The sequence below is a fragment of the Cygnus olor genome, chromosome 6 (assembly GCF_009769625.2).
Source record: "Cygnus olor isolate bCygOlo1 chromosome 6, bCygOlo1.pri.v2, whole genome shotgun sequence".
Classification (NCBI taxonomy): Eukaryota; Metazoa; Chordata; class Aves; order Anseriformes; family Anatidae; genus Cygnus; species Cygnus olor.
Window position 1 is genome coordinate 5,427,752 of NC_049174.1, and position 24,746 is coordinate 5,452,497.

The 24,746-nt window shown below is 36.7% G+C and overlaps 1 protein-coding gene across 1 annotated transcript in view; it reads right to left on the reverse strand.

Annotated features, from left to right (window-relative positions):
• The window catches only part of ITGAV (integrin subunit alpha V), a 46,865-nt gene that overhangs the window by 11,527 nt on the left and 10,592 nt on the right, over positions 1 to 24,746 (reverse strand). Inside the window, exons 3-22 of the mRNA XM_040561782.1 lie at positions 20,009 to 20,100; positions 19,404 to 19,518; positions 17,892 to 17,953; positions 16,269 to 16,314; positions 14,681 to 14,806; positions 12,653 to 12,697; positions 12,412 to 12,455; positions 12,269 to 12,325; positions 11,765 to 11,817; positions 11,159 to 11,361; positions 8,566 to 8,757; positions 8,414 to 8,459; positions 7,704 to 7,805; positions 6,836 to 6,894; positions 5,698 to 5,852; positions 4,062 to 4,199; positions 3,322 to 3,389; positions 2,745 to 2,892; positions 2,153 to 2,245; positions 1,302 to 1,381 (exon numbers count right to left, since the gene is read on the reverse strand). Of these exons, the coding sequence (XP_040417716.1) occupies positions 1,302 to 1,381; positions 2,153 to 2,245; positions 2,745 to 2,892; positions 3,322 to 3,389; positions 4,062 to 4,199; positions 5,698 to 5,852; positions 6,836 to 6,894; positions 7,704 to 7,805; positions 8,414 to 8,459; positions 8,566 to 8,757; positions 11,159 to 11,361; positions 11,765 to 11,817; positions 12,269 to 12,325; positions 12,412 to 12,455; positions 12,653 to 12,697; positions 14,681 to 14,806; positions 16,269 to 16,314; positions 17,892 to 17,953; positions 19,404 to 19,518; positions 20,009 to 20,100 (1,924 nt within the window). The remainder of the gene's footprint in view (positions 1 to 1,301; positions 1,382 to 2,152; positions 2,246 to 2,744; positions 2,893 to 3,321; positions 3,390 to 4,061; positions 4,200 to 5,697; positions 5,853 to 6,835; positions 6,895 to 7,703; positions 7,806 to 8,413; positions 8,460 to 8,565; positions 8,758 to 11,158; positions 11,362 to 11,764; positions 11,818 to 12,268; positions 12,326 to 12,411; positions 12,456 to 12,652; positions 12,698 to 14,680; positions 14,807 to 16,268; positions 16,315 to 17,891; positions 17,954 to 19,403; positions 19,519 to 20,008; positions 20,101 to 24,746) is intronic.

Sequence of the window (24,746 nt, forward strand, 5' to 3'; positions counted from 1 at the left end):
AAATGAATCAAGTATTCACAATTTTTCAAACAATTGCATGCAACATCAGAACACGACTCGCAAGTCACTGTAGAAAAGCAAACTATACCAAAAACTAAAAAGCACATTCCAGCGAGGTCTTTTTTTCACACACGCCAGTCCCACCCTCAGTGCAGAAGAAGTTAATAAAGGAAACAAAGCTTGTGCTGACTCTGCTCCTTAGCTGCCACGCCTAAGAAAATGCTGAGTAACATCAACTATATAGCCAGCAAAGCCTAAAGCTCCTCTTCAGGACACCCGTTTTGCCTAGAGACTTGGCCTTGACCTAGTCCCAAGGCAGAAAAGTGTGCCAGAGCTACTTTTGCCTACCCCTCTGTGCCACCAGCACAGCTTACTAGCTGATGGAGAAGAGGGAGAAAATTGAACAGACAGCTGTGTGAAATCAAAGAGATTTAATGCTGCCATGGTCTTTGATCAGTATGGCAAACCACTGTATCATTAAAATAGAATGCCAGGCTTAAAGTTATTCATTTCTTGTAGATGAAAAATGCATGTGCTTGAGAATAATTTATTTGCAGCATAGGAAAAATGAAACCCTTAAATGGTGGAGGAAAAAAAAGCTTCCAATCACATCTCCAAATCTTAAGTATTTCCAGTAAACATACATTCATATTTATATATCACATTTATATGAAAGTACTTCTAATTAGAAGGACATTGCTATTCTGTTCAATTTTTTAGACTCTTCTTATGCTGGCTACAGTACAGCACATAAAATGGTCCACTGCATATTGCATCTGCTAAAGCCATGATATGAGTTGCCTCTTCTAGAAGCCTTAGACCTCTCATTCTCAACATACATAAAATTTGAAATTCTCTTTTTACATCAGAAGGAATTTAGTGTCCAAACATTAGTTTTATAACAGGGCTAGAATCCCAAAACAAAAATTATTCTGTGGCACCACACAACTACTAGGAGACCACAACAGCATGCAGGTACAAAAATACAAGGTCTGTCTTGAAACACTTTAAATGTTTTTGTTCTTCATTATTAAAACAGCAATATTTCACTTGTGCCATTACCTGTGTAAAAAGTTGTAGCAAAAGAAACTGCATTCAAATAGGAAACAGTTTTCCTACCTTGTCCCTAGATTTTAAAAACATAAATCATAGAAGGTCTGTTTTTTTTTTTTTTTTTTTTAAATATTACCAAGCAAAAACCATAGATTTAATTCAGAGTGAACCTACAACTGCTCAGTTCACAGTCTATATACCTCACACATGATCTACCGGGTGACATGCATATTCACAGATTACCATACCTTCGTATTTGCAAGTCAAACTTCACGGAGGTATCCATTTCAGACTGCTGGTGCACACTGAAGCGCAGGCCAGCTAATAGCTTCAGAAAAAAAATTACCATGGTTCAGTGGAAGCACAATAAAATACAAGATAAAAGCTTCTTAATACTTTTATACTACAATGACATTGCTTGAGGCATGTGGTCATCTAGAGAACACATACAGAATTGCCAAATAAAATTGTGCAGTTCATCACAGCAGTAAACATACCCTTCTCTACAGATTACAGCTGATGCATCACTGCCATAAACCAGAACTATATAGCGTACATCATGCTCGCCCCCTTGCTTCAGCCATTTTTAGGTAAAACTGAGCCTCCACGTGTGTTGCAAAAACTACTGTAGTCTAAACAACAGGGCACAGTTTAACAGTTCAAAATTCGCAAGTTCACAACATTTGTTTTAAGTCAGTGCATGACAGTTGCTTCAATGCTTTAGAAATAGCATTTATTATTCATCTGTGCGAAGACGTCTCTTAGAATAAAACACTGTCAAAGTGTTTCTAGCTGTGACTGATTTTTACTCTATTTCCTCAGAAAACTAGACCTATTATGTGATAACTTAATATCTGCTAGGTCCCACTAACAGCTTTTGAACTCTTCTAGTTTCAGCTACTTTTGATATAAGTGCAGGGGTCGCAGATAGACAAAACCCTCAAACTTCACGAAGTTAGACAGAAGCACTACTACTCTTCCATTAAGAGAAAGGTGTATTATGAACTAGCTCTTTATTATATACTAAAAAAAGTCAGTATTAGATAAATCTGAAGACAAACCCATGAGAGACTGAAACACCTGTTGGACCAAACCTTACCTTAGTTCCTGCTTTCATGGGATTTCCCAGGTCACAAACCACCATGCGAGTTTGATTCTCAGTTTTAAATGCACATGACAGTCTTGCTAAAGCCTGCAAAAAAATAGGAAGAAATATTACCAAATGTCTTTCTTTACCTCTTGACATCGGTATGAAATTCTGGAGAAGAGCACTAGGTATGCCACATTAATTTTAATGCAACTTCTCAGTCCTAACAATCACTAAACCAACTTAATAAAATCTGAATATTGAAATCTGCATGGAGACATATTTCTGATATGAGACAGATGTTCTTTCAAGGTTATCAAAGAAAAAATTCATCACTCTTATGTTGGGTAGCACTGATGATTTCTGTGACATAAAGCACTTGATTCTTTAAAACATACACTGACAATCAGGCAAGGGTTAAAACTCCCTACAGGAAATATGGATTGCAAGGCCAAATAACATGAAGATTGACTAGCTTAGCTCCTCCGAGACCTCTTGTTGAGTATCAAATTTTGTGTACGTCCACAAAGCAAGAGGCGTTTCGTGACTGATAAGCCTCATCAGAAAGGTCTCAAGTGGCAGAGGCAAAAAGAGGCAATTTTACCTCATTGTTACGAACAACACCAATGAAATCTGCTTGGGGAGGAACAATGACAAAGAGTTCTGCTTCATAGGCTCCTTCCCCTTGATTCTGAGCATTGACGATTAGTGTCAAGGGATTGTCATCACCAATATAGATCTTCTTCTGATCACTGAAAAAAATGTGTAAAAATGAGTTCTGCATTCAGGTTTCTACGTATATTGCATTTAACTAACTCAAAGAAACAAGGCATTCAGAAATTGCGTAAAGACATTAGAGAAATCCACAGGCAGTACGTATGCTTCAAAAATATCAAGAGAGCACTGCACTATATTTAAAAGAAAAACATGACTATAAATCACCAACAAAAAATGGAGCAAATACTACATATATGCTGTTTTATGAGATTATTTTTTAAATAAAATCTGCAATAAACTACAAAACCCAACACTTTTTTTTTTGGACAGAGAGCAAACAATTATAAAGAACTATTATTTTATTTTTTTATTAATTTAACAAAAGCATTGCAAGCTCTCAAATTTCATAAATCAAGTGGGGATGTTAGCTTTTCCTACACCACTTTTCTCATATAATTAGTTACCTTTCTACTGAAACCTCCAGCTTCGGTTTGCAGATATTATCATCACCACAATCCAGCAGAATATGTGCCTATGCAAAAATCAAAAGCATATTGATTTAATAATTCCTGCATCTCTTCTAACACACATTTCCAATAATGTTGTTTCAACACTGAATCAAAAAGCCTGCCACAATCCTGCATGTTCCTGGCAGTTCCAGGACTAATGCCTAAGTGTCTTCATCCTCTTCCCTTACTTTGAATAATCTGTTTGTCTTGAGCTGTATTTCCATTATCCTCTTTCCAAAGTGTAAAAACTTTATACAAAAGGGCAGAAACAGAAAAACTATCACCTTATGGGAGCTATAAACAGATAAAATACATAGAGCAGCACAGTATGTGGAATGGATGAAATACTCCAACACTTCAAGGATAACATCTCCAGTACTGCTATTAACTTCTGTTCTTCAGAAAACTGTTACACTGTCTGGGTGAAAAAAAGTCCAGTGCTAAAGAATAACACTGTCTGGGTTAAAAAAAAGTTCAATGCTAAGGCATAATGTGTCAAAATTTGCCACAGAGAGAAGGAAAAAAAAGAGAAGAGAAACAGAAGTCCAATCAGAAGTTCCACAACCCAGAGACTAAAGCCTAAATGCATATTTTTGTATCCTCATTTTTCAGAAGTGCTAGGATAAATGTAGTAAGTGTTGAAAGCTGAAAATACATTCTGTGTTCTCACATCACAGATCATGTCAGAAATATACCTGTCTGCTCATGTTAGCAGGAGTGAATTGGTTGAGGATAGGATGCAATCCTGTTGCATCTGCAGCCGTTCTGTAATCCAGACGATATTCCATAAAAATAGTAATGGGAGTTAGTTTGTCTCTAAATTCAGATTCATCCTGAGGAAACCAAAGATTTGAATTACAATTAAAGCATGTAAAGAAAACAAATACAAAGTATCCCTAGTTAACAAACAGTCATCCCAACAACAATATTGACCAGTATTTTTGTTTATTGCTCTTACTTCCTTGTGGTAGGAAGGAAAAAGCCAAAACATTCAAATATCTGAGCTCTGTTCAGACTAGAGAATCTCAGAGAACCTGCAATGTTAACTCGTTATATGGGCAATTTTGGTATTAACATGCCTGTTTTACAAATGTAAAACTAGAGCATACAGAAGGATTAAGTCAAAACTCAGTAGCAAGGGGCTTAGAGCCTGTACAATACCACTCTTTTCTATCAGACAAAAAATCTGTATGCTGCTAAACATCCCTCAAAGATATTCATCTTCGGGCTTTATAAAAATGTTCTTTCGCATGTTCTTTTTGGATTCATTGATTTTCATACTTTTCAAATCACTCCATTTATTAAGTTTTGATCTTGTCTTTCAGAGTATTTACAAACTCTTTGTTTTACATTAGCCACCTATTTTATCAGTGTAAACTCTGCTTCATTATTCTTGTTTCCAAAAATACTGAAAATTACTGAACCTAGAAAAGTTCATTACAGGAGCTTACTTCAGAAGCTATCTTCTTTGGACAGAAGCCTAGTGATAACTCTTCCTGATGTTTTCCAACTACTTTTACATCCAATTGAAGGTCATCTTGTATCATCACGTTTTGTTACTTTCCATATGAGAATGTCAGGTAGAAAAGTAATAAAGTTTGCCAATACTAAGACCTGGGACTTCTATTTCCATCCATTTACCTGTCCTCAATGAATTCTTGATGATTACCACTATTTTTATATTTATTTTTTGTTTTATTTGACAGACAGAGAGGGTTAAGTATTGTTTATGCTTGATTTATAAGGACTCGGTGGTAAATCTGGGCTGCATCTAATTTACAAAGCTACACTTTGAGCTTTCTTTCCTTACTTTTTTTCAGACTGTGTTTCTTCTACTGGGTCACTCGTTTTATTGATTTAGCACCCATTCAAATTTGTAGGGACTGAAGCAAAGACTGACAAGGAGCCAAGAGTATATCAGCCTTCTCTGGTGCCTCTGCTATTTGCTGATCTTTGCTTTTTAGTTGCAGATCCATATTTTTCTTAATTTCTTTTACCTCCAAGATAGAAGCACAAACTCCGCTTATTGACTTCCATGTTTCTTGCAAATCATAAATAATTTTTTGCCTAGACGACTTCTTCAAGAAGTCGATAAAGTTCAAAATTCAATTTCCAGTCCCCTTAAGTGACCAGGACCTTAATCACAACACTATCCATCGTTCATCCTCTGACAGCAGCTATAACCCAGGAGAGACAAATGGATTTAATAATTCTAGGTTTATCCATCAGGCATAAAATTTCTCTAGCGTTTTTTTAAACACATTTAACACAAGGAATTTTAACAGACAGTGCACCAGAAATGATTTCACTAAAGCATAAATGGATACTTACCCTCAGAAAAGCCTCAAGTTCTTCACAATTCATTTTGCCCCCCTTTGTAATAGTCATATTCTTAGAGTGGCTCGGCTGTTTGCTGTGGAGGAAGAGAGCTCTCCTTATGGCTCCTTTCTGTTTAAGTTTATCCAACAGCAGCTCCACCTGGAAATCTGTCCAATCCAAAGCATTCAGATTAGGGATATTTTGTCCAATTAAACACAGAGCACATTCACATCAGAAGTGGGCTTAAAAGCTCATTTCTGGCAGAATAAAACCTTAACACTTGGAGCTTATAAAACCTCCAAGTGTTTGGATCTAAAATTTGTTACTGCATTCTCAATACAGTAGCTAAGAAGCACTATTATGGTTCTAACCTGGACTCTGCTCATTCTTTCAAAACTGAAAATAAATTACTGTTTGAGCACTGATACATTTATAATTGCTTTGGAGCTGCAAGAAAAAAGCTTATCCATCCCCAGTAAACATTAAAACAATCTTGCACATAACATTTATATAAATGAACTGTATTGCTAATCTAAAATTAGCAAATATTTTAAATATTTAACAGCTATTTACATGAATTTTCACAAATCATACCTCCTTTATGGACATCGTACAGAAAATAAGGAAAAGCATTTATAATCATAAGGCAAAATGTGATTATAGCAGGCTATGTGCCACACTACAAAAAATCTCGGAGACACTTAAAAACCTGTTTGAAACAATCTTTCTGATTCTGATCCAGAAAATTTGATCCCTAAATCAGTTATATCAATTAGAGGCTCACAATTTCAACAGAAATATGAAAAGTTTTGTGGCTTGTCTATATTTTTAAGGCCTAACAATGCATGTACTTAAACACTGTTATTTAAAACTCCTCTCTAAATAAGACTTCATCTCATTTTTGTAAAATACAAAGAACTTCAAGACTATTTCCACAAAATGTTTAAGCATATGCTTGAAGTCTTAAGTATGCTAAAAATTACACTGATATCAACCAACACAACCTCAGAAGAAAAAAACCTACTGAAGAAAATCTTGTAGATCTATACGGTTACTGAACTGTCAGGATTGTACTGTAAAAGAACGGTAACCAGTAATCATGTCTGCAAAGAGTATAAAAAGTCTGAATTTTTTAACTAACAGAACTTACTGAGCGAATTAGGGAGCTTTCCTTTGCCATCCGCTTTTAGGCAGAATTTGACTTTGAAGCTGTTTTGGAGGAAAAAAACAGTTCATTTCAGTTTATTTCACACACTTGTGTCCCCTCATTTTCTTCTGAAACTCTTCACTTTTTCTCAGTTCAAAGGTCTTCTGTTTTGAGACTCTAGGTCACTCCCAAGTCCTATTTTCTATTAGTAAAAGAGAAACTATAACTTATTAATATTACTAGACAGCAATGAAATCAATGCAAAGCTTTGGATTCATGATTCATGTAGGAATAGTAACCCATGTAGCAGGGTGTTTATTCCTGCAATCAGAGGTGAGTCATAAACTTGTAAAGCTAGAAGGAACTGGCATACTGCGTTTAAAAGGAAGTTAGCACTAGAAAGGATAAGCGGGTTTGGATAATAGTACAGGAAAAAGATAAACCACTGAACCAAAACCAGTCCACGCCGCAGACCATTTCCCATGTGTCTTCCATAAGCCCACTCTATTTTTCAACTAAAAAGTCTCCAGATGAAAACATTGCAAGAGCCATGTAGTCCATTTCTATCTTGGGAAGATCTTACTCAACACAGACAAGTGGCAATCTCTGCAGGGAGGATGCAACTTCAGAGTCAGTCTAGTGTCTACTGAAGACAATATTGGTCCTCCCACTGTAGTTGAAGAGTTCTTATTTAGTATTGCCTGTTCTTTCAGAAAAATAAATGTTGGATTGCCCCCTACCTTTCCTTCTTTTTTTTTTTTTTTTTAACTGGCTCATTAGACTTCACGAGTCCTTTCAAAATTGGAAGATTATGAAAATAAAAGTTGAGAAGTTCCCTCCCCTCAAAGGAAAACAGAGAAACGTTGCTTACCAAGAAACTTTTACATCTGACAGTAAACAGGCTTTGTTTTCTGGGTTTAGAATGGTTGGATTAACTTCCAGGGCAGCATTCACTCTAATAACTGGTCTGGCCCTACAAAAAAAATACCCTTTTCAACAGCATTCAGCACCACAGTAGACAATACCCTTCCATCAAACTATGAAGTACACACATACACACTTTTAAATATTTACTGGAACTTCAAGAAAAACAAATTATCTTGGAATTGATAAGGAAAAGCAAGAACCTTTGCTGTGCTCTTTTACTACCATTACAGTTTTAATATGAACAGCTAAGACTAAGTGTTAATGCAAAGCCCTTCCTGTTTTCAGCACAGACAAATAAGGTGTTTTCCCCAAATGAGCAAGCCTTGATGAAGATATTGAGACTACACAATGTAATAGTTAGCAACAATCTACATGTCAGAATCTAGAAAACTGTCAGTCAGAAAGCCTTAAACACAGCTTATTTAGATTTTCTCTTAACAGATATATTGAGGGATAAATAATTAATTGCAGACTGCAGATTTACACAGTGAAAACAGCAGTGCAGCCTTTTTCCTCTGTTATTTCCAGTAGTCTGAAAGGTGGAACAGCAGAATTTCAGACTTCCCTCTTATCTAGCTTGGTTTTGTAACTAACGGATGCCACTGAGGTTTCCTTCTGCATGCACTTATGTAAATACCATACAGCAATGCTCACCTGTACAAAACAGCTGTGTCAACACCAAAGGCTCCAACAATCAAGTCTGGGAAGAAATGACAAAAACTTCACGTTATAATTTATTTTTAAATATATACTGTTAGTCAGAGGTACTATTAAGTTAATCTAAAGTGATATTCAGAGCCAAGGACCTGGATATCCATTTTTGTCCACATCTGTGGCTCCTTTCAGCGAGTACCCAAAGCTGGGTGGCATAGTGCGAGCAGCCCACTGCCCTTCAAGAATTTGAGACGGGACTGCATTCAAACCAGTTGCTCTTCCATTGTAGATATAGACAAGTCCTCTCTTGTCCTCTCCACCATACGGTGCAGCAACTGCAATATCTGCAAACCAAAAGAACAACCTTCAACATCTCCAGACACAGACATAGGAACGTATTTGTGCAACATTTATCTATAATTTCTAATATTATAGTTTCAATGTGTGTCAGTAAGGACAAAGTATGACCAGACTTTAAAACGTTCAAACTACTTATTTAAAATTGAATGCTAATATTCCCTAAAAACTATGAATGTTTAGCAAGAACATATCATAAATTTCTATGGAAAAGGAACAGTTCCACAAACACTTCTGCACTTCTGATTTACAAACCATATGGATTTGGGATGCTTTTGAATTTATGAAATGCCCAGAATTAGTCAGTGCTGGAGACAAATCACAGAAGAAAGCGGGACTGTCTGCCCATTTCATTAACACACTCATGCTCCTCAAAAGGGTGTGACATTTTAACACATGCAAAAGATTCTGTAATCAGCCTAAAGCAATGTTAAATATTGAATTCCAGTCTACCACAATCATGGCTTGGCAATACATTTTATGGAGAAGCTTCAGTTACTGCAATTATGCTATCTCTTCAGTTTAATAAATTAAAGAGCACTTATCAATGAACAATAAACAGTAATAAGAAAAATGCTAATTGGACTCTGTACAGGAAACACTATCTCTAAAGACAGCTTTAAATGTGTACAGGTTATCTAAATTTAAGATTTCCCCAGCAGGTTTAAAGACTTCCTTAACAAGAAAGTGTTTAAATATTAAACAAGATACAGAAAGGTAATTAAATTATTCCCTCTTCTCTTAAGTTTGAAAAAGGTGCATGAAAAAAACACTCAAAAAATTACCATTTTGTGTTTTGGCTCATCTTTACCAACTTTATGAAAACAGTAGAAATTTCAATCCTGCATCTTACTGAGACAAAAAAAGTATTTTAATTAACACTACCAAAATGAAACAGTCCAGGAAATAAAAAAAGACTTACTGACAAAATAATTAATCTTACAAGGAAGATTTAGCTACAATTTTCTCACCTACATTCTATTTCAGATTGAAATATGATGGAATGAAAACATCGTTTGGATAATCTAATCAAGTGACCAGAATTCTTGGCTACTCCTGTAACCTTTCCAATGTCTTCCATGAATAGGTGCCATGATATCGCATGTTCACACTAATTCTATATACCATTAGTAACTAAAAAAAAAATCTAAATATTAACCTCATCAGAACCAATGGCATAAAGCATTTACAACTACAACATATACATCATATTCAAGCCAGCACTTTACGAAAATAGGGTCTAGAAAAAGAGACTCTTAATTTAAGATATTCACAGATTGCCTAAAATCAAATTTTACCCGTTAATGAGTAAGCCACTTATCCACTTAATACTGTTTAATGGATAAGTCACTGGAACAAATTATATTGCTTTATAGATCTCTTACAGGGTTTTAAAGCATCTCATTCTATCTGTAAAATAGTCATATCTCCAAGACAACAAAAGACAAGTGAAAATTAAGATAAAATGCATGTGATTTCATTAAAAAATCAATTAGAGCTACCAGGGAATTTAAAATATTAACCTACTATAATTTTTGATCATTCAGCAGATGCTTAACTTACAATCAAAATGGAGAAAATGAACCGTAAGGATTTTTTTGTGAAACTCAAATTCCCACCACTCTTTGAGAAACACGGGATTATGACTTGCAAAGCATGTTCTCCCTAGGATTCCTGGAAGTCTCTGACCCAAAATTATACAATTCTTGGCTGTTACGCTGCTGTCCATTCCTAAGTGAAAGGAACAAGAAGCACTGGCCAAGGGCTTGGGAGTCCACAACTTCAGTTGCATCAGACTCAGACTTCTCATCCAAAGACGTACTCCAGAATTTGTTGTAGTTCACTATAGTTGTTACAAAATATTTTCAACAGACTTTTCTTTTTTCAAAAAAGTAGTAATAAAAAAGAAATAACTACTCTTTTCTCTGGAAAATCTCTTCTACCAGACTATTTTAACCAACTCCCAAAGGAAACAAATCCTTTTTTAATCCTGGTCATCTTTGTGTTTCTGAAGAAGATTGTCTTTAAACAATATAAACAGGAAAATTATATCGAGGATGTCAATCCTCGCAAGTCACAACGGAGAGTCAGATATTTAATCAAGATGTCTACTGTACTTATCACATAGGAAGTAAAACACTGATTAATGTAACAGCTAAAATAATCCATGCTGTAGTTTAAATGGTATAGTCTCTGCTCGATGCATACATGTAACTCCTGTTAGCATTCTTGGGAGTAGCATACAAGCATCGAAAGGAGTCTAGACCTTCATGTCCAACATTCCCTCACGGTTAGAATACTTAATGTTTGTTTGCAGAATCCACACTCCATGTGCTGTCTATATTTAGTCTATAAACTGAAAACATTGATCAATAATTGATATCCTACCATTGAAGCCATCCTGATCTAGATCACCCAGTGGGGCAATTGCACTGCTGAATCTTGCAAATATCTCAAACCCATTCAGCTTTGTGATCTGAAACCCTCCAGAGGCTCGCTGAAGACAAATGGAAACTTGGCCGACCTCCTGAAGTTTCCCATCAGAACCTCGATCCATAAAAAGAGGGGCTCCGATAAACAAATCTGTATAACTGGACCAAAGAAGGATAAGGTTCTTCAATAACAGCATGAAAGTCTGGTTTCATTCTCTCAAGTATCCATTAGCAGGATTAACTCAGCACTCAAGTCAATACTAAGGTAAACGTTTCTTATCTTTAAATTGCAATAGAAGCTAAATATTTATGACAAAGAAAGCACAAATATAGCAGAACTTAATGCTTTTAAATGATGATTTTTTTTTTACATGAATATACACATATAGCAAATATCAGAAACCATCTACACTTGTTAAAATGCTCAAGACTAGCAAAAAAGTTGATTATACAGATACACGTTTAACTAGTTAAACAAAACAGAAATGTATATTAGAGGTAAGGCTTTTTTAAAATTGTTTTTTAATAAAATAGCAGGGGTGAGAAAAGGGAGCCCACTTACTTGTCCCCATTGATATCTGTGGCAGCCACCGAATACCCGAAGTAGGCAGCCATCTGAAAAACAAAATTCAAAACAAATTTATGAGTTGTATTGGTATAAACACTTAAGTAAGTTTACACAACACTGTACAGAGAAGATGTTAGGGAGAGAATGACGTATACTGCAAAAATGGTTTTTCTTTTATTTTCATTTCTTTTCCTTACCCTATGAGAAGGTAAAAGGCTCAGATACCTTCCCCATTCTCCCTCCTCCTTCCTAGTTATCCAAGTGGGCAGCATTTACTCCATTCAAATAAAGTTGCTTTTCTAAGTAATACCATCAAACAAGAACTCACAGAACATACATTCTTAGGATTCCTACAAACTTGATTAACTTTTCCCATGTACTTAAGCTAATATGATACAGAACTTGACGCGGTCTAGTACCCCAAGTACTGTCCCAACATGTCATCTTTCTATAGGAGTAACCTTCCTGCCACTTACTGCACCACGTAAAGGTACATACCTGCTCTCCAGTAAAGTTGTACATGGAAGACATGTTTTTCCCATTGTAGATAGACACCTGCATGTGAGAAAATACTCATTATAGCATACCAACAACATTAATCTTTTCATTTATTACAAAGTTAAATGTTTCAAATTTCCTACCATGCCCAGTGTCCTTGCTGCTCTTGGGACTCCTGACACAAAGTCTGAAATAAAAAGCAATACATGCAGGTAACATCCAGGTTCCAGAGCAGAAGGCCTTTGCTTGAACAGGGTAGCTCAGTCCTAGTGCTTTATACATTTTCCTATGCACTTGATCATTTGTTCTGTACCATTTATTTGAAAGACCTGCCCAACGTATTACCATGATTTTTTTTTTTTTTAACTGAAACAAGGATCTTACCTTCTATTCCATCACCGCTAAAGTCTCCAACAGCCACCGAATAACCTGATCAACAGACAAAATTAGTAAATCACTTCAAGAACCTTTTTAAGCCTTTTATCTGTCTAAACTCTTCATAGGTCTCAGTGCACTGCCCTCTCATTTCACCTTAAAATATAATGAATGTTTTGCATTTATCTAGCTTAAGCAATCAACAGTTACATGAGCAGACTGTAATTCATCAACATCCGTGTAACTGCAGTGAAACCTGACGAGTTCACTGAGTGGATTTAGCAGACTTGGTACCCTAGTTTCTTTCAGGACCAGAGGCGTGTTTCAGACAGCCTCAGAGATTGATCAGTAGTGCTTCAGTTCGAATTTTTCCTAACAAAAACACAAACAAAAGTAGATTCCATCTTTATTAATGCCTTCTTCAAAATGAATCCCTGAACAATTTATAACAAGGCTACTGAATATCAGTGAAGCCCAGCAACTATTTGCTAATAATCTTGCCAAAGGTTCATTTGTAAAATACTATCCATTTTGGACTCTGCAAATGAAATTTTTCTGTAGGTAGAAAAGAATAAAACCTGACAACAGTTTAGAACAGGACCAATATAAAGGACAGAACTGCTGATTTACCAATGCTTAACCAAAATAAATAACTCTGATAATATTTCAAGTGAGACAGTGACTGACAGCTGACTATTTTGCACACAGTTATAAGGTAATATTAAAATAATCTGACAGGTTCTGCTAACAGAAGAATCCAGGAGAGCAGGTCAAATATTCCTGGCTCATTAGTACCTCTTCTGTTCAGAAGACATCTAATGAATATGAACAATAGTGGTTTTTTTTGGCTATAGCACTTCCTTTTTAATGCAAAGAACATTAGGAGGCTTTAATTATCACTTTAATTATCACAAAGCTTCTGTTTGAATTTCATGTTCCTTATTCTCCAGCTACCACAGTAGTGAGTTGCTAGTTCACTTGAGATTCAGAGAAAATCTACGACTGATGTTACTCACTGAAAAATAGTGTATTTCAACATAAAGAGCACCTCTGCTTCCGAGAGATTCAGCTTTTAGGAACAGGTTGTCTAGGGATTACACAAACAGCTTCCCAGCTGTGGTTAGCAATTGTGGGATGACAAACCAATTTGCATACAGCCATGCAAGTTTTAATTAGAAACACAATTAGGTTTTCTGTGTTTGGATACTCTTTCTACTTTCCGTCTGCAATGTAGAAGTGCAGTGACTTCTACATGCAGCAACAAAAGCATACATTTTACTTACTTTCTCTCTGCTAAATTTATTAACATACATATCTAAATAGATTTTTTTTTTTTTAGAAAGAATCAGAAAAAGAGGAGCTTGTTCATCACTAAACCCTGCAGTCAGAAACAATGCTTAGTTTAAAGCTAAAACAAGCTTAAAGTTTGGTGAGCAAAAAGCCACATTAATCCTAGATTCCATGCTTTTCCATATGGTTAGTCCTGTTCTTGAAAAATCTTAATCTACATACCTAACCATTGGTATCAAGAGAAATAATATTCACAGAAAATGAACTCTTTAATATTATCTTAGGATTTTAGAGTAGGTCCCTGGAAAATGTCCTGGTCCACCCTTGCTTTTTTCTGAATCCACTGAGACATATATAAGGCTAAATGGCAATTTCCTAACCGTCTAAGAAAGTCTTTTCATTAGTTTTCTTCCCAATCATGATTATTTCCCATTTTTGTTTTGGTAAATGATTTAGAAACAGCTATTAATTTTAGAAAAGCAGCTATGTGAGTGACTTATGTAAAAATCATACCTGATGATTTATACTAAGCCTGAATTACAGAGCAAATTTTTTTGAAATATTCCCATTTCTTCTGTCATCATCTGGTTTTTGAATCAGGCTTACGGCAAGATAACTAAGCATTGGTCACACACAAATTACTGTGTTTTCAGGTACATAGCTCTTTAGTTATCTGCCAAATGTTAAGAATGGCAGAAGAGGGTTTTTCAAGTACAGACAGGTTTTCTTCCTTTTCAAGTTACGCACCCAAGTAGCTGTCATCAAAAGCAGCACTAGCAGGTCTGGTTGCTAACTGGTCATCATATTTTGTACTGTAGACTTTGGAGTCATATTTAGCCACAATTTCTGTCACTCGATCAGAAATAAGTTGGCCTAAAGATAAAGAAAACAGCTTAAAACAACAGGAAATTGCACGTGCACTCATTCAATAAAAAAGACATTTACAGAATGTTTGCCTCTAAAGCAACTCTTCCATAAGAGTTACCAGAAAAGAACCAAAAGCAGCAGTACTAGAAAGGATAAAAGTGGAAATCGGGATCCTGCTTCAGCAAAGATTTATGCACATATTTAATCACAAGCACATGAACAGTTCTCACTGAAAATAGACACTGCTCCTACATGTAAGCTGAGACTTGAATGGGACTGCTCAGTTAGGTAACAGTAAGCATAAGCTCATGCTGAGTCATCAATCCTTGTCTAAATATAATAACTTGAAAGCATAATAAAGCAGACAAGCTAATAAGCAGAGCATATTATATTCCTGCCTCCTCCCTGTTTTCATTTCAGTAGCCACTAGATGGTGACTTCATGACATTCTTTTCTTTGAGTTTAAACCACAAAACGTGTTTTTTCAGAAGAGCACTGAGTTCACATGCATATTCCCCAGACGTTTACGAAGCATAGGGAGAACTAGTCTAGCATACCACAATGCAGAATAAAACTTGGGGTGAAAAATTAGTTTTTACAAGTATGCTGTTACCATCTTCTATTCAGAGCTGAGATTTTTTTTGTGTGCGTGTAGTAACAGAAGAGAATAAATTTGTTTTAGCAGATGTGCTAGCACTTTTGCCCAGAAGTAGTAAAATGAATCTAAAACCAATCTATATTATCCTTTATTTGCAGGTGATTTTCAATCATTCCATTTTGTTCAGAGTTTGAAACAGAAAATCTTTCATAAAGCATTGGTATTTACATAAAAAAACAAGCCAGGTAACAGAGCTTGGCAGCTGTCCTGGTTGTAGCAGCACCATCTCAACTGACAGCTATAGGTAAACATTGAATGATCCTGCAAACACGCAGTGAAGACCATGTTACCAAAATATATAGGAAATGTTCTGTGGAAACAGAGCAGTGCAGTAAAAGGTAAGATATGCACCATAGCACAAACAGATCAGTCAAACAAATGCAATACATCTTGGCCTCCAAATAAAAATAATTGTTTTCTTTGCAGGGTATGTTTCTCATTGAAAATACATACTTGATACGTGTGTAAGAAAATAAAAAAATGGTAGATTTTGAAAAAAGCAGCAAAGCATCCTAAAATAAATTTATCCAGCTAGTGCAAACACAAATTCCACATTCTCAGGAAAATGCCTTTAAAATTATCATGGAGCTATTTAAAAGGCAAAAGACATCTATACAGTTACTACTTCAGCTTTAATCTGTGGTTCCCACGATTCAGGAAATACTTTGACGGATGAATAAAATTATTTTTGTTAGTTTTCTTACTGACAAAGTTGACAGTGTTTGGAGGAATACGGATACAAAGGAATAAAAAGATGAAGAGAAAATTAATGAGGTCAGCCTCTTCTGTGACATCAATAATATATCTTACCTTGCCAGTAAAAACTTCCAGGTCCTCCAAGTAGCACTCTGTCTCCCTTGGGAAAAACAAAAAAGAAAAAGGGGAATCTTCACATCAAGCATATTTAAAGAACAAGAGAATATGTCCTTTGTTTGTGGCAATCAAGTAATCCCACACAAGTAAATTGCTGTAGCATCACTTACTCCAAGACATCATGTTTTTGAAGGAATGACTGAACCTAATTAGAAATGTATCTTGTAAGATGCTAAGATAAGAAAAAATACCTCTTCTGTGACTTGCTTCTCTATGCCACCCATCTAAAATTATCAGCAGAATTTTGCTTTTATTTGGGTAGACCCTTCTACCAACATTATCTAAGACAACAGAAATAGGAGATAACGTTAAGAATGCTACAAAACACTAACATGTTTTATGGTCAACACACAAAACTAGTTTCATCTTTTGCCTTGCCTGTTTCTACAACTTATCATTAGAAAGGTTTAATTCAGAAAAGCTGTAATGTAATTCCCCCAACTCCACATTCCTTGGTACAACTGCAACCCACAAACAATTTTATGAAACTTGAACCACATTAGCTACCCCAGTGCTAGGAACTGGCTCCATAAGGACTTAATCAGGCAGCTGAAATCATAGGGTTTGCTGCATAATTAAGTCACTTACCCTGGTTTAATCTAAAAGCTCCCATATTCGTCACTCAGAACAATTTAGGTCACAGATTTGGAGATACCAGGCTTGCCCATTCAGCTAGGGGCTTGGATTAGAGCCCAGCATTTGTTTTAACATGGACTAGAGTCTGCACTGTAATCCTGAAGGGTTTTCAGGGGTTCAGGAGAAATAACTGAAACACTTGCAGTCCTGTACTGCCCTTTCTACAGTTCTCCCGAGGAAAAACAGGGGTGTCCTCAGGCACAGAGTGGAGGGATATGACCCAATTATAAGGTGTGAAGAACCCAAAAGATTGCCACATCACAAATAGGTCTTAACATGCCCAGAAGACACTAAACAAGTTAATTGTACAGTGTAAAAAACTATAGTTAGTTCTCAGAGTTACGCACTGTTTTATTGTGACTGAATTTAAAAAGTAATTGTGATTTTAAAAAAACTATAAAAGGAAGAACATACACTAGAACAAACATAAAAGAAAAACAACAAAGAAGAAAGTTAAATTGTTGTATCCGATGAGAAAAACAAAGCCTCATTCACAAGAACATTGTTTCCCAATTCACTTTAGCAGTAAGTTATTTTTCCTGAGCAACTAAAATTAGCCACGCACCAATCCTTTCAAAATAAGCATCTCTAAAAACCTGAACACTACAGATTATTTCACTTGAGGACTAGCTGCAGCAGAGGCTTATGGCATGAGGCTGGAAAAGTAGTTTGTTTACTTATGGCATGATTCCTACAACACGTAGAAGCATGCTGTTGTGAAGATGTAAAGAGAAACAGTTATACTACCAGCCTGTTTGTTTTGCTTTTTGTTTTTAAATTTACAAGGAATTTGTTCTTTATCCCCCAGGAATGGTGCTTTACATTTAGTTTCATAGCATCTGTGCTTGTAAGCGTTCTGTATCAGGGTGATTGGTAACCCGGAACTGTTTGCTGACTCATGGGAATTAAGTAACAATCACATACCTTTGTAAAGTCAATACTAAATCCACCTTGACAAAATCCCTGTCCATCTGCATCAATAGTGGCTACAAAAGGAAATAAAAGGAAGAAAGAAGAACAAATAAGATAAATATTACCAGTAGTATATCAGATGGTTCTGGGGATTCTTTCCAATATATCTTCCTACTGTAACTTTGCACTCCTGAACTTGAAATGTGTAGTTTGCTTTCTCCTAAATCAGTATTTTCTCTATATCAACAACTCACGAGCAAATACTTGAAGAACTTCAGGGTTGGCCTAACATATATTCTAACCTTAATATAAGTTCCAGCCTATTACAGTCAAAGTAATCTTCAACTCTGTATTCCTTTGGTATCTAATCGTAAAATATCAGGGAAAAAGTATTTGAAATTTTTATTCAGGAAATAAAAGTATCCGTGAAATACGGAATGTTTGCTCCTCCTATGGAATAAAATTAAAAAGATACATAACCGTAAGTTATTTGAAGTACTACCTTAAAAAAAGAAAAATGCATACCTGGACAAAAAATAAAAACACATCCATACATACTGAGACTTATCCCAGCAAGAATTTCCTAGGCTGAGTTAATCTCATGATTATACAGCTCCAGAACAGCAATGTTGAGACATCCTGATCTAGACACGTGACTAATTCACGTTCATACATTCTTATTAACCTCTTTTTATGTTGGACCACGCTGGATTTCAGTCCTGCTGTTTGCCAATGATTTGGGGCAAAATAAGGAAAAAAAAAGATCTTAGTGCAAACGTTCAACCTTAAAACTTGCACATTTAATAATAGAAGAAAAGGTTATACGCCTACAAACAGTCTAAGTCAATTACATGGTACGGATGCAAAGTGTTTGGAAAATAAGACTCAAAGTTCAAAACCGAATATAATTAGGACTGTGTCACCATGTACATATGTATACATGGAAATCAGAACCTGCCTGTGCAATATCTTATGTACTTGGGCTTTATCTCTGAGCTACTTGAATAACTGAGAATCTGAAGATTCTAGAGTTGGTCTTCAAAAACTTGACTTTCCATATAGTTTTTCTCTTCCAAGTGTCAGATATTTTGTGCTAACGTTACACTATTCCGACAGCTCTGAAGAGCATCAACTAAAATATAGTAACAATTCCTGTTTACTGCACTTATTGCAGAGAAACACAGACATCTCGGCATGTCCAAAAGAAAAAAAAAAAGGCTCAGTTTGGATGCTAGTGGCATTGCTACTGAAGCAGTCAATATAAAGGTTTGGGTCTCCAAGTTCCAGTGATACTGGGGTCAAAGATTACCCTCTAGCCTACAGTAGAGAAAACAAGGTCTGGACCCTGAACATCAACTGGAGGAGAACCAAGATGTCTCCATCTAGCCTAGTTTATCTGGAATGGCTATGAAGTTATACATGAAAGGGGGAAATACTTGTAAAACATCTCACTTGAAATGTACACAAAATATAACATGAGAGAAATTCCAAGCAGAAGCACAAGGAAGTACCCTTCACACTTACTTGACCTGCAGGGTGCATATTCCACAGATTTAGATCCATCAAGCAAGTAACAAGTCCCTACAGGCTCTCGCTCTTGTTTTGTTTCAGTTCTCCAGTGATACAATGGGGCGCAGGCCTACGGAAGATGATGTGACAGTGAGAAAAACTCCTCTTCCAAATGCTGGGGGGTATGGACTAATACAATGGAGTTGCAGTTTTTCTACAGAGTAGTAACCAAAAAAGTTTTGACAGATGTACCACATGTTATCAGAGATTTATACCATCACCACCCGGGCAGAAGTGTTTGTATTTTTAGAAACAGCTGACCTAAGGCAAAAATCTTAGAAATAATATTTTCTTAAAGCAGCATTTGTGAAGAATTCATTAAGAATTTAAAACACACTTTAACTTCAAAGTAATTCTACTTTCCTCAAAAAAAAACAATAAAAATACTACAACATTTGTTTATGAACAGTTTAGGAGAAGGCTGGCCAATAAATTCTGAAAAAGACAGATCAAGCTGATTTGTGAAGGATTGTTTAAATTCTGAGTTACCCAGATCTTTCCACTATTTGTCGACTACAATATACCAGTCCTAAGGCATCTGAAAGGCATCAAAAACTTACCAGAATTTTATCGTTTTTGGATCTCACAGAGGCTCCAAACCACTGATGAGACTTAAATTCCAGCGGATCATCAGGAGCAAAATCTCTGTTGCCTAAAAATAAAATAAGAAAGCAGCGTAATTTCATGGGAAACCGTACAGTAAGAATAAAAAAGCTAAGTCATGGCTTTTGACGCACACAGAAAAGCAGAAAACAGTAACATTGAGGGACATCAGCCTTTTACAGAAATGGGCTTTAAAAGTGATTTATTGTTATTTATTTTTACATCTAGGGCCAAAGGCAGCTATTTTTATACATGAAGTATTTTTACAATAGTGATTTGTTGCAAGAGCACAACATTTACAGCATCTTTGACAGGAACACAGTGAGTATCTCATACTTGAAATATTTGATTTTCAAGTCAGATTACAGCACAGCTCAAGAACCAGTGCCAAAACCAAGTGACACTAATGCTTCTAGAGGAAATATTGCCCTGATGAAGTTATGTGAATTTCACCATTGGCTGGAGTCAGGACAGAAATTCATCTACGACTCTATCAAGTGTCAGCATTTCTATTCTGAATGTTTCTGCAGCACACAAAGCATGACAACTGGCATACTTACAAGTTATGAGTAAAATTAAAGGTTCTTCAGCAACAAAAAAGGGTCAAGATTTGAAAGAGTTGGTCTGTATGTTAACTGCTCCTTGATGACACTTGGTAGAAGCAACTCAGTGAGTGGTACTTCATGCAGTTGTCAACGTTACAAGTCCCTAAATCATTTCATAATTCCTATGTGCTTTCATTGGAACAACAGAAACTTGGCCATCCTCATGAGAAAATGAATATAACACTTGGGAAATTTGTTTAAATGTTGCCTAAATTGCTGGTTTGCAGTGCCTAAAGCCAAAGGAGTTAATGAGGTCACCAACCACACATCACTTCCGCAGGCTATGGGGGAATCCCAAAGCCCAACCTTGTTATCAATCAGCACTTCTGCTGTTCGAGACCTGCAAACACTTGAACCAACATTTCCTTGTTTGTCATACACCTCAAAGAACATGTCCCATCTCAAGAGACGGTGGTACTTCCATTAGGAAAATCCCACAAAAAAGGACACAAAAAAGTGATTCTAACCTTCAGTCAGCCTAAACAAGCGAGGATCTGGACTAATTCCATTTTGCTCTAACAGCAGAACTGTGTAGAAATCAAGGCCAAGTGAATAGCATCACAGAGAACTATTGTGCTTTTTCTGATTTCAATGGCAATAATGATTTATTTTTAAAATATTAAAAACCTTCCTCCTGTCACCCCCTCTGTCACTCTCTTACTGAATAGGTGCTCAGGACATGGAGGGCTGGATGACTGAGTACATCTCCACAAATTTATGTATATTGCATACTGTCACCCTTGGCACAGCCAGAAATAGAGTTCGGAGGTCTGCATGCCACCTTCTTACAGAACAGAAAACCAAAGACAGAGTGAGATATTTTCAGATAGGGAGTGTCTCAAGCACATTTTTGAAGTCGCTGTTTTGTCATCATCTTTCCCCTTTAGCCTAGCCATAGAAAAACACAGGCAGTTTTGCTCAGAGGATGCAGTTGCATGACTGTGACACGTTCAGCTGCAGCTGCCCCCAGAAGGGGTGCCAGGTCCCCTTTGTTCCTATCCATATGTTCCTGCTGCCAGCCTTTGCTGTGGCACTACCACCTTCAGGTCACATAGCCAGAACATGAACCCTCCAAAAAAAAATAGGCAGCTCGATCAGGTACCAAGCCAGCTGACTGCACAGGGAGGGGAGTGGTGCTGACCTGCTGGGGAGAAGGCAGGGACACATGGCCAGGGCTGGGAACTAAATCCTTTCTGGCAGCACTGTGGACTTAAATTGGCTTTTTTTCTGATTATAACACCACACCCAAGGTTACACAGCCTAGAAAGACAGATTTGGCTTCTACCCTCTGTTTGTCCAGCTACTCTCGAATACAGTTTTACTCGCCAAACAAAGCTGTAACACTTTAAACAATATAAATCTTACCAGGAATAGTCATGGCGTGGCATTTTACATCCTTTTCTGCCATTGGATATTTATGCAACGCTATATATCTATGATTAAAATGGAAGGTGGCATAGCAGTTTTATAGGGTAAAGCAGAATCCTATCCTAAATCCCATAGAAGTGTATGGTATATAGAGACTTGCAATTTATGTTTAAAACAGCAGCCAGCACGTAGAAGTAATGGTCTTGCTGGAATAACAGATAAGCAACCATACAGCACTGCCAGCAATCTGACTTCATCATAGACATTAAGGAAATTATCTCCTTCAAGTTTCAGCCGAATGCATCAGCTGAGACAATATAAGGTGATAAAAAAGCCAGACTAACGCATAATGGTGCCATCCATCCCTAGTCTATGCTGACTACACCGCAGAAGGGGGGAAGCAGTTGTTCAGCCAGCACACACTGCCAAAACAACCACTCCGCCTCTTCCACCACACTCCTGAGCTGCAGAAGCTCCAGGTGCTGCCCACACACAAGAAAGCAGCAATGTCCAGGATGGCAGCTACAAAGACATCTTCCTCTTCAGGCTTTCAGGGACAAAATTATCTTTTCTACAGCTTTGGAGAAGTCCCAGTTCAGCTCTAAATTAAGACCAAAATTAGAAATCTGTCTAAAATTTTAATATGCAAGCATCTAGGCTTCAAGATCTAGTCAGAAGCTGCCATATATCGAACTAAAAGCCTCCAAACCAGAAAACAAATAAACATGACTCCAAGTTAATTAAGTTCCAAGTGTCATGACTTCAGAAACTGGCATCATGGTTTCTCAAAGCCTAAATAACAAACCAGAAATTTGCATGCTTAAAAACCAACAACAAATGTAGTAAAACCTGCTCCATCACACAACTTCACTAATGTCAGTGCAGGTGCAGATAACAAAGCAACATCTGCTTCAAGGATAAAATGCCTTACATTGAATTTATCCTGTATTCCAAGCTTCATCAGGTTCTCTAAAGCTGAGGGGGTTCTTGTGAAAGGGGGTTGCTGTCCAGCTCAAGACTCGTGGTAACATAGGGAAGTGTTAGAACACAAAAAAATGGACCAGACACTTATTTTGGAGACAGAGACTTTTCATAAAAACTGTAAATGTTAAAATGCAGGCCAAATCTAATAGTAACTCTCCATTAAAGAAGTCACCTTCATTTACCCACCCACCTCCCTTCGAAATTCCCCACAGGAAAAAAATGGGGAAATAGATTGTAAGCCTTTTCCTCAGCTTCCAAAGAGAAACCAATTTTACGAGGAAATCTGGAAACCACCCTGTCATCAAAAATCCCCTTCCTTTAAATGAGAAACCATTTGGGTTTCTGTTCCTCACGAGGGAAAACAGAGATCAGTTATATGTGAGCCCTCTATGGAGCAAATCAGAGTTAAATAAGGTGTTGTAGCTTTACTGTTATTTAAAGTGACATTGGGAAGTTATGGGACTGACTTCAGCATTTGCGTTTTAGTAGGAATAAAAAGCCTGGTTTCACTATTATTTTATCATGGTATAACTTCTCAGTGACGGTCATAAAAGAGAAAACCCTCCCCCTATATCTTTTAAAAACAGTACCTGCATTAAATGAAGCAAACAAATACAGGAAGGATTTAAACATACAGGAATTTATAAATCCAAGCCAACGTTGTGACATGTAGTACAGTCACAGCCTTACTGCTATGACAGTTCCTACAGCCACTGCTGCTTTTCCTGTATTTCTCAATTGCTCTGGGGTATCTCAGGAATACCCTATAAATGCCTTTACACCAGTGCGATACACTTTAGACAGACATTCAAATGAATATATGCAGGTGATACAAATTAGGTTCTGACTACATTTACTCAAGAAACAACTTTTAAAGCTCTACAATGCTATTTGTCAGATTAAAACGCAGCCACTATGGGGCTACTACTTGCTGGGTCATGGATTCCAGGAGCATGTCACTTGACCATAGTATATTAGCTGGCATCTGTGAAGACAGCTTATGTTATGGTTTTTCCTTTACTCCTTCTCACTAAAGTAGACCTCACATGATGATTTCACATAACTTTGTCATTAGGGAAAAAGGGCTGACATGCCAAGGCAACAGTGCTTTGTCTCACAAAGTACTTTCCAGGTGGGGTGATGGGGTTATAAACATCAGGAACAGAATTGCTTTAAAAATCCTTTACACAGGTGCATTGGCGGACCAGTGGAACATTGTCACTTGACCGTACTATATGGGGTTAAAAATTATATATGGAAACTAATGCAGAGGGATGCTAACTGGCAATAAAGGGGAAAGAAAGTCTAAATCACCTTCCAAATAAAACTAAAAAGATCAAAAGCTTTTTTAATGTGGATTTTCTTTTGGCTATCAGCTTTATGTAGTTGGTGCCTTCTATTTTTAACGTGTTATCAGCTATAGAAACAATGGTATTGCTATAAAATGACTGGCATTGTGACTAACCTGTAGCCTGCCTGTTTGTGCAGTTACGAGAAAACTGGACTCATTTACCCCTGCTCAAGTGCCAGACTGAATTGAGACAATCATGAGCCAAAAGGAAGGGAACTGATGAAGCCTGGTTTGGTGTCATCATGCTATGAATACTTAAGTTGTAAAATTTAAGTAGACACCTAATTCACATAATTTCTTTTAAAATAAACCTCTTCACAATACCAAAGTAAATGATATTGCCAGTGCTAGGTAAAGGGAAACATAATGCAGCTAGCCAAAAGAAAG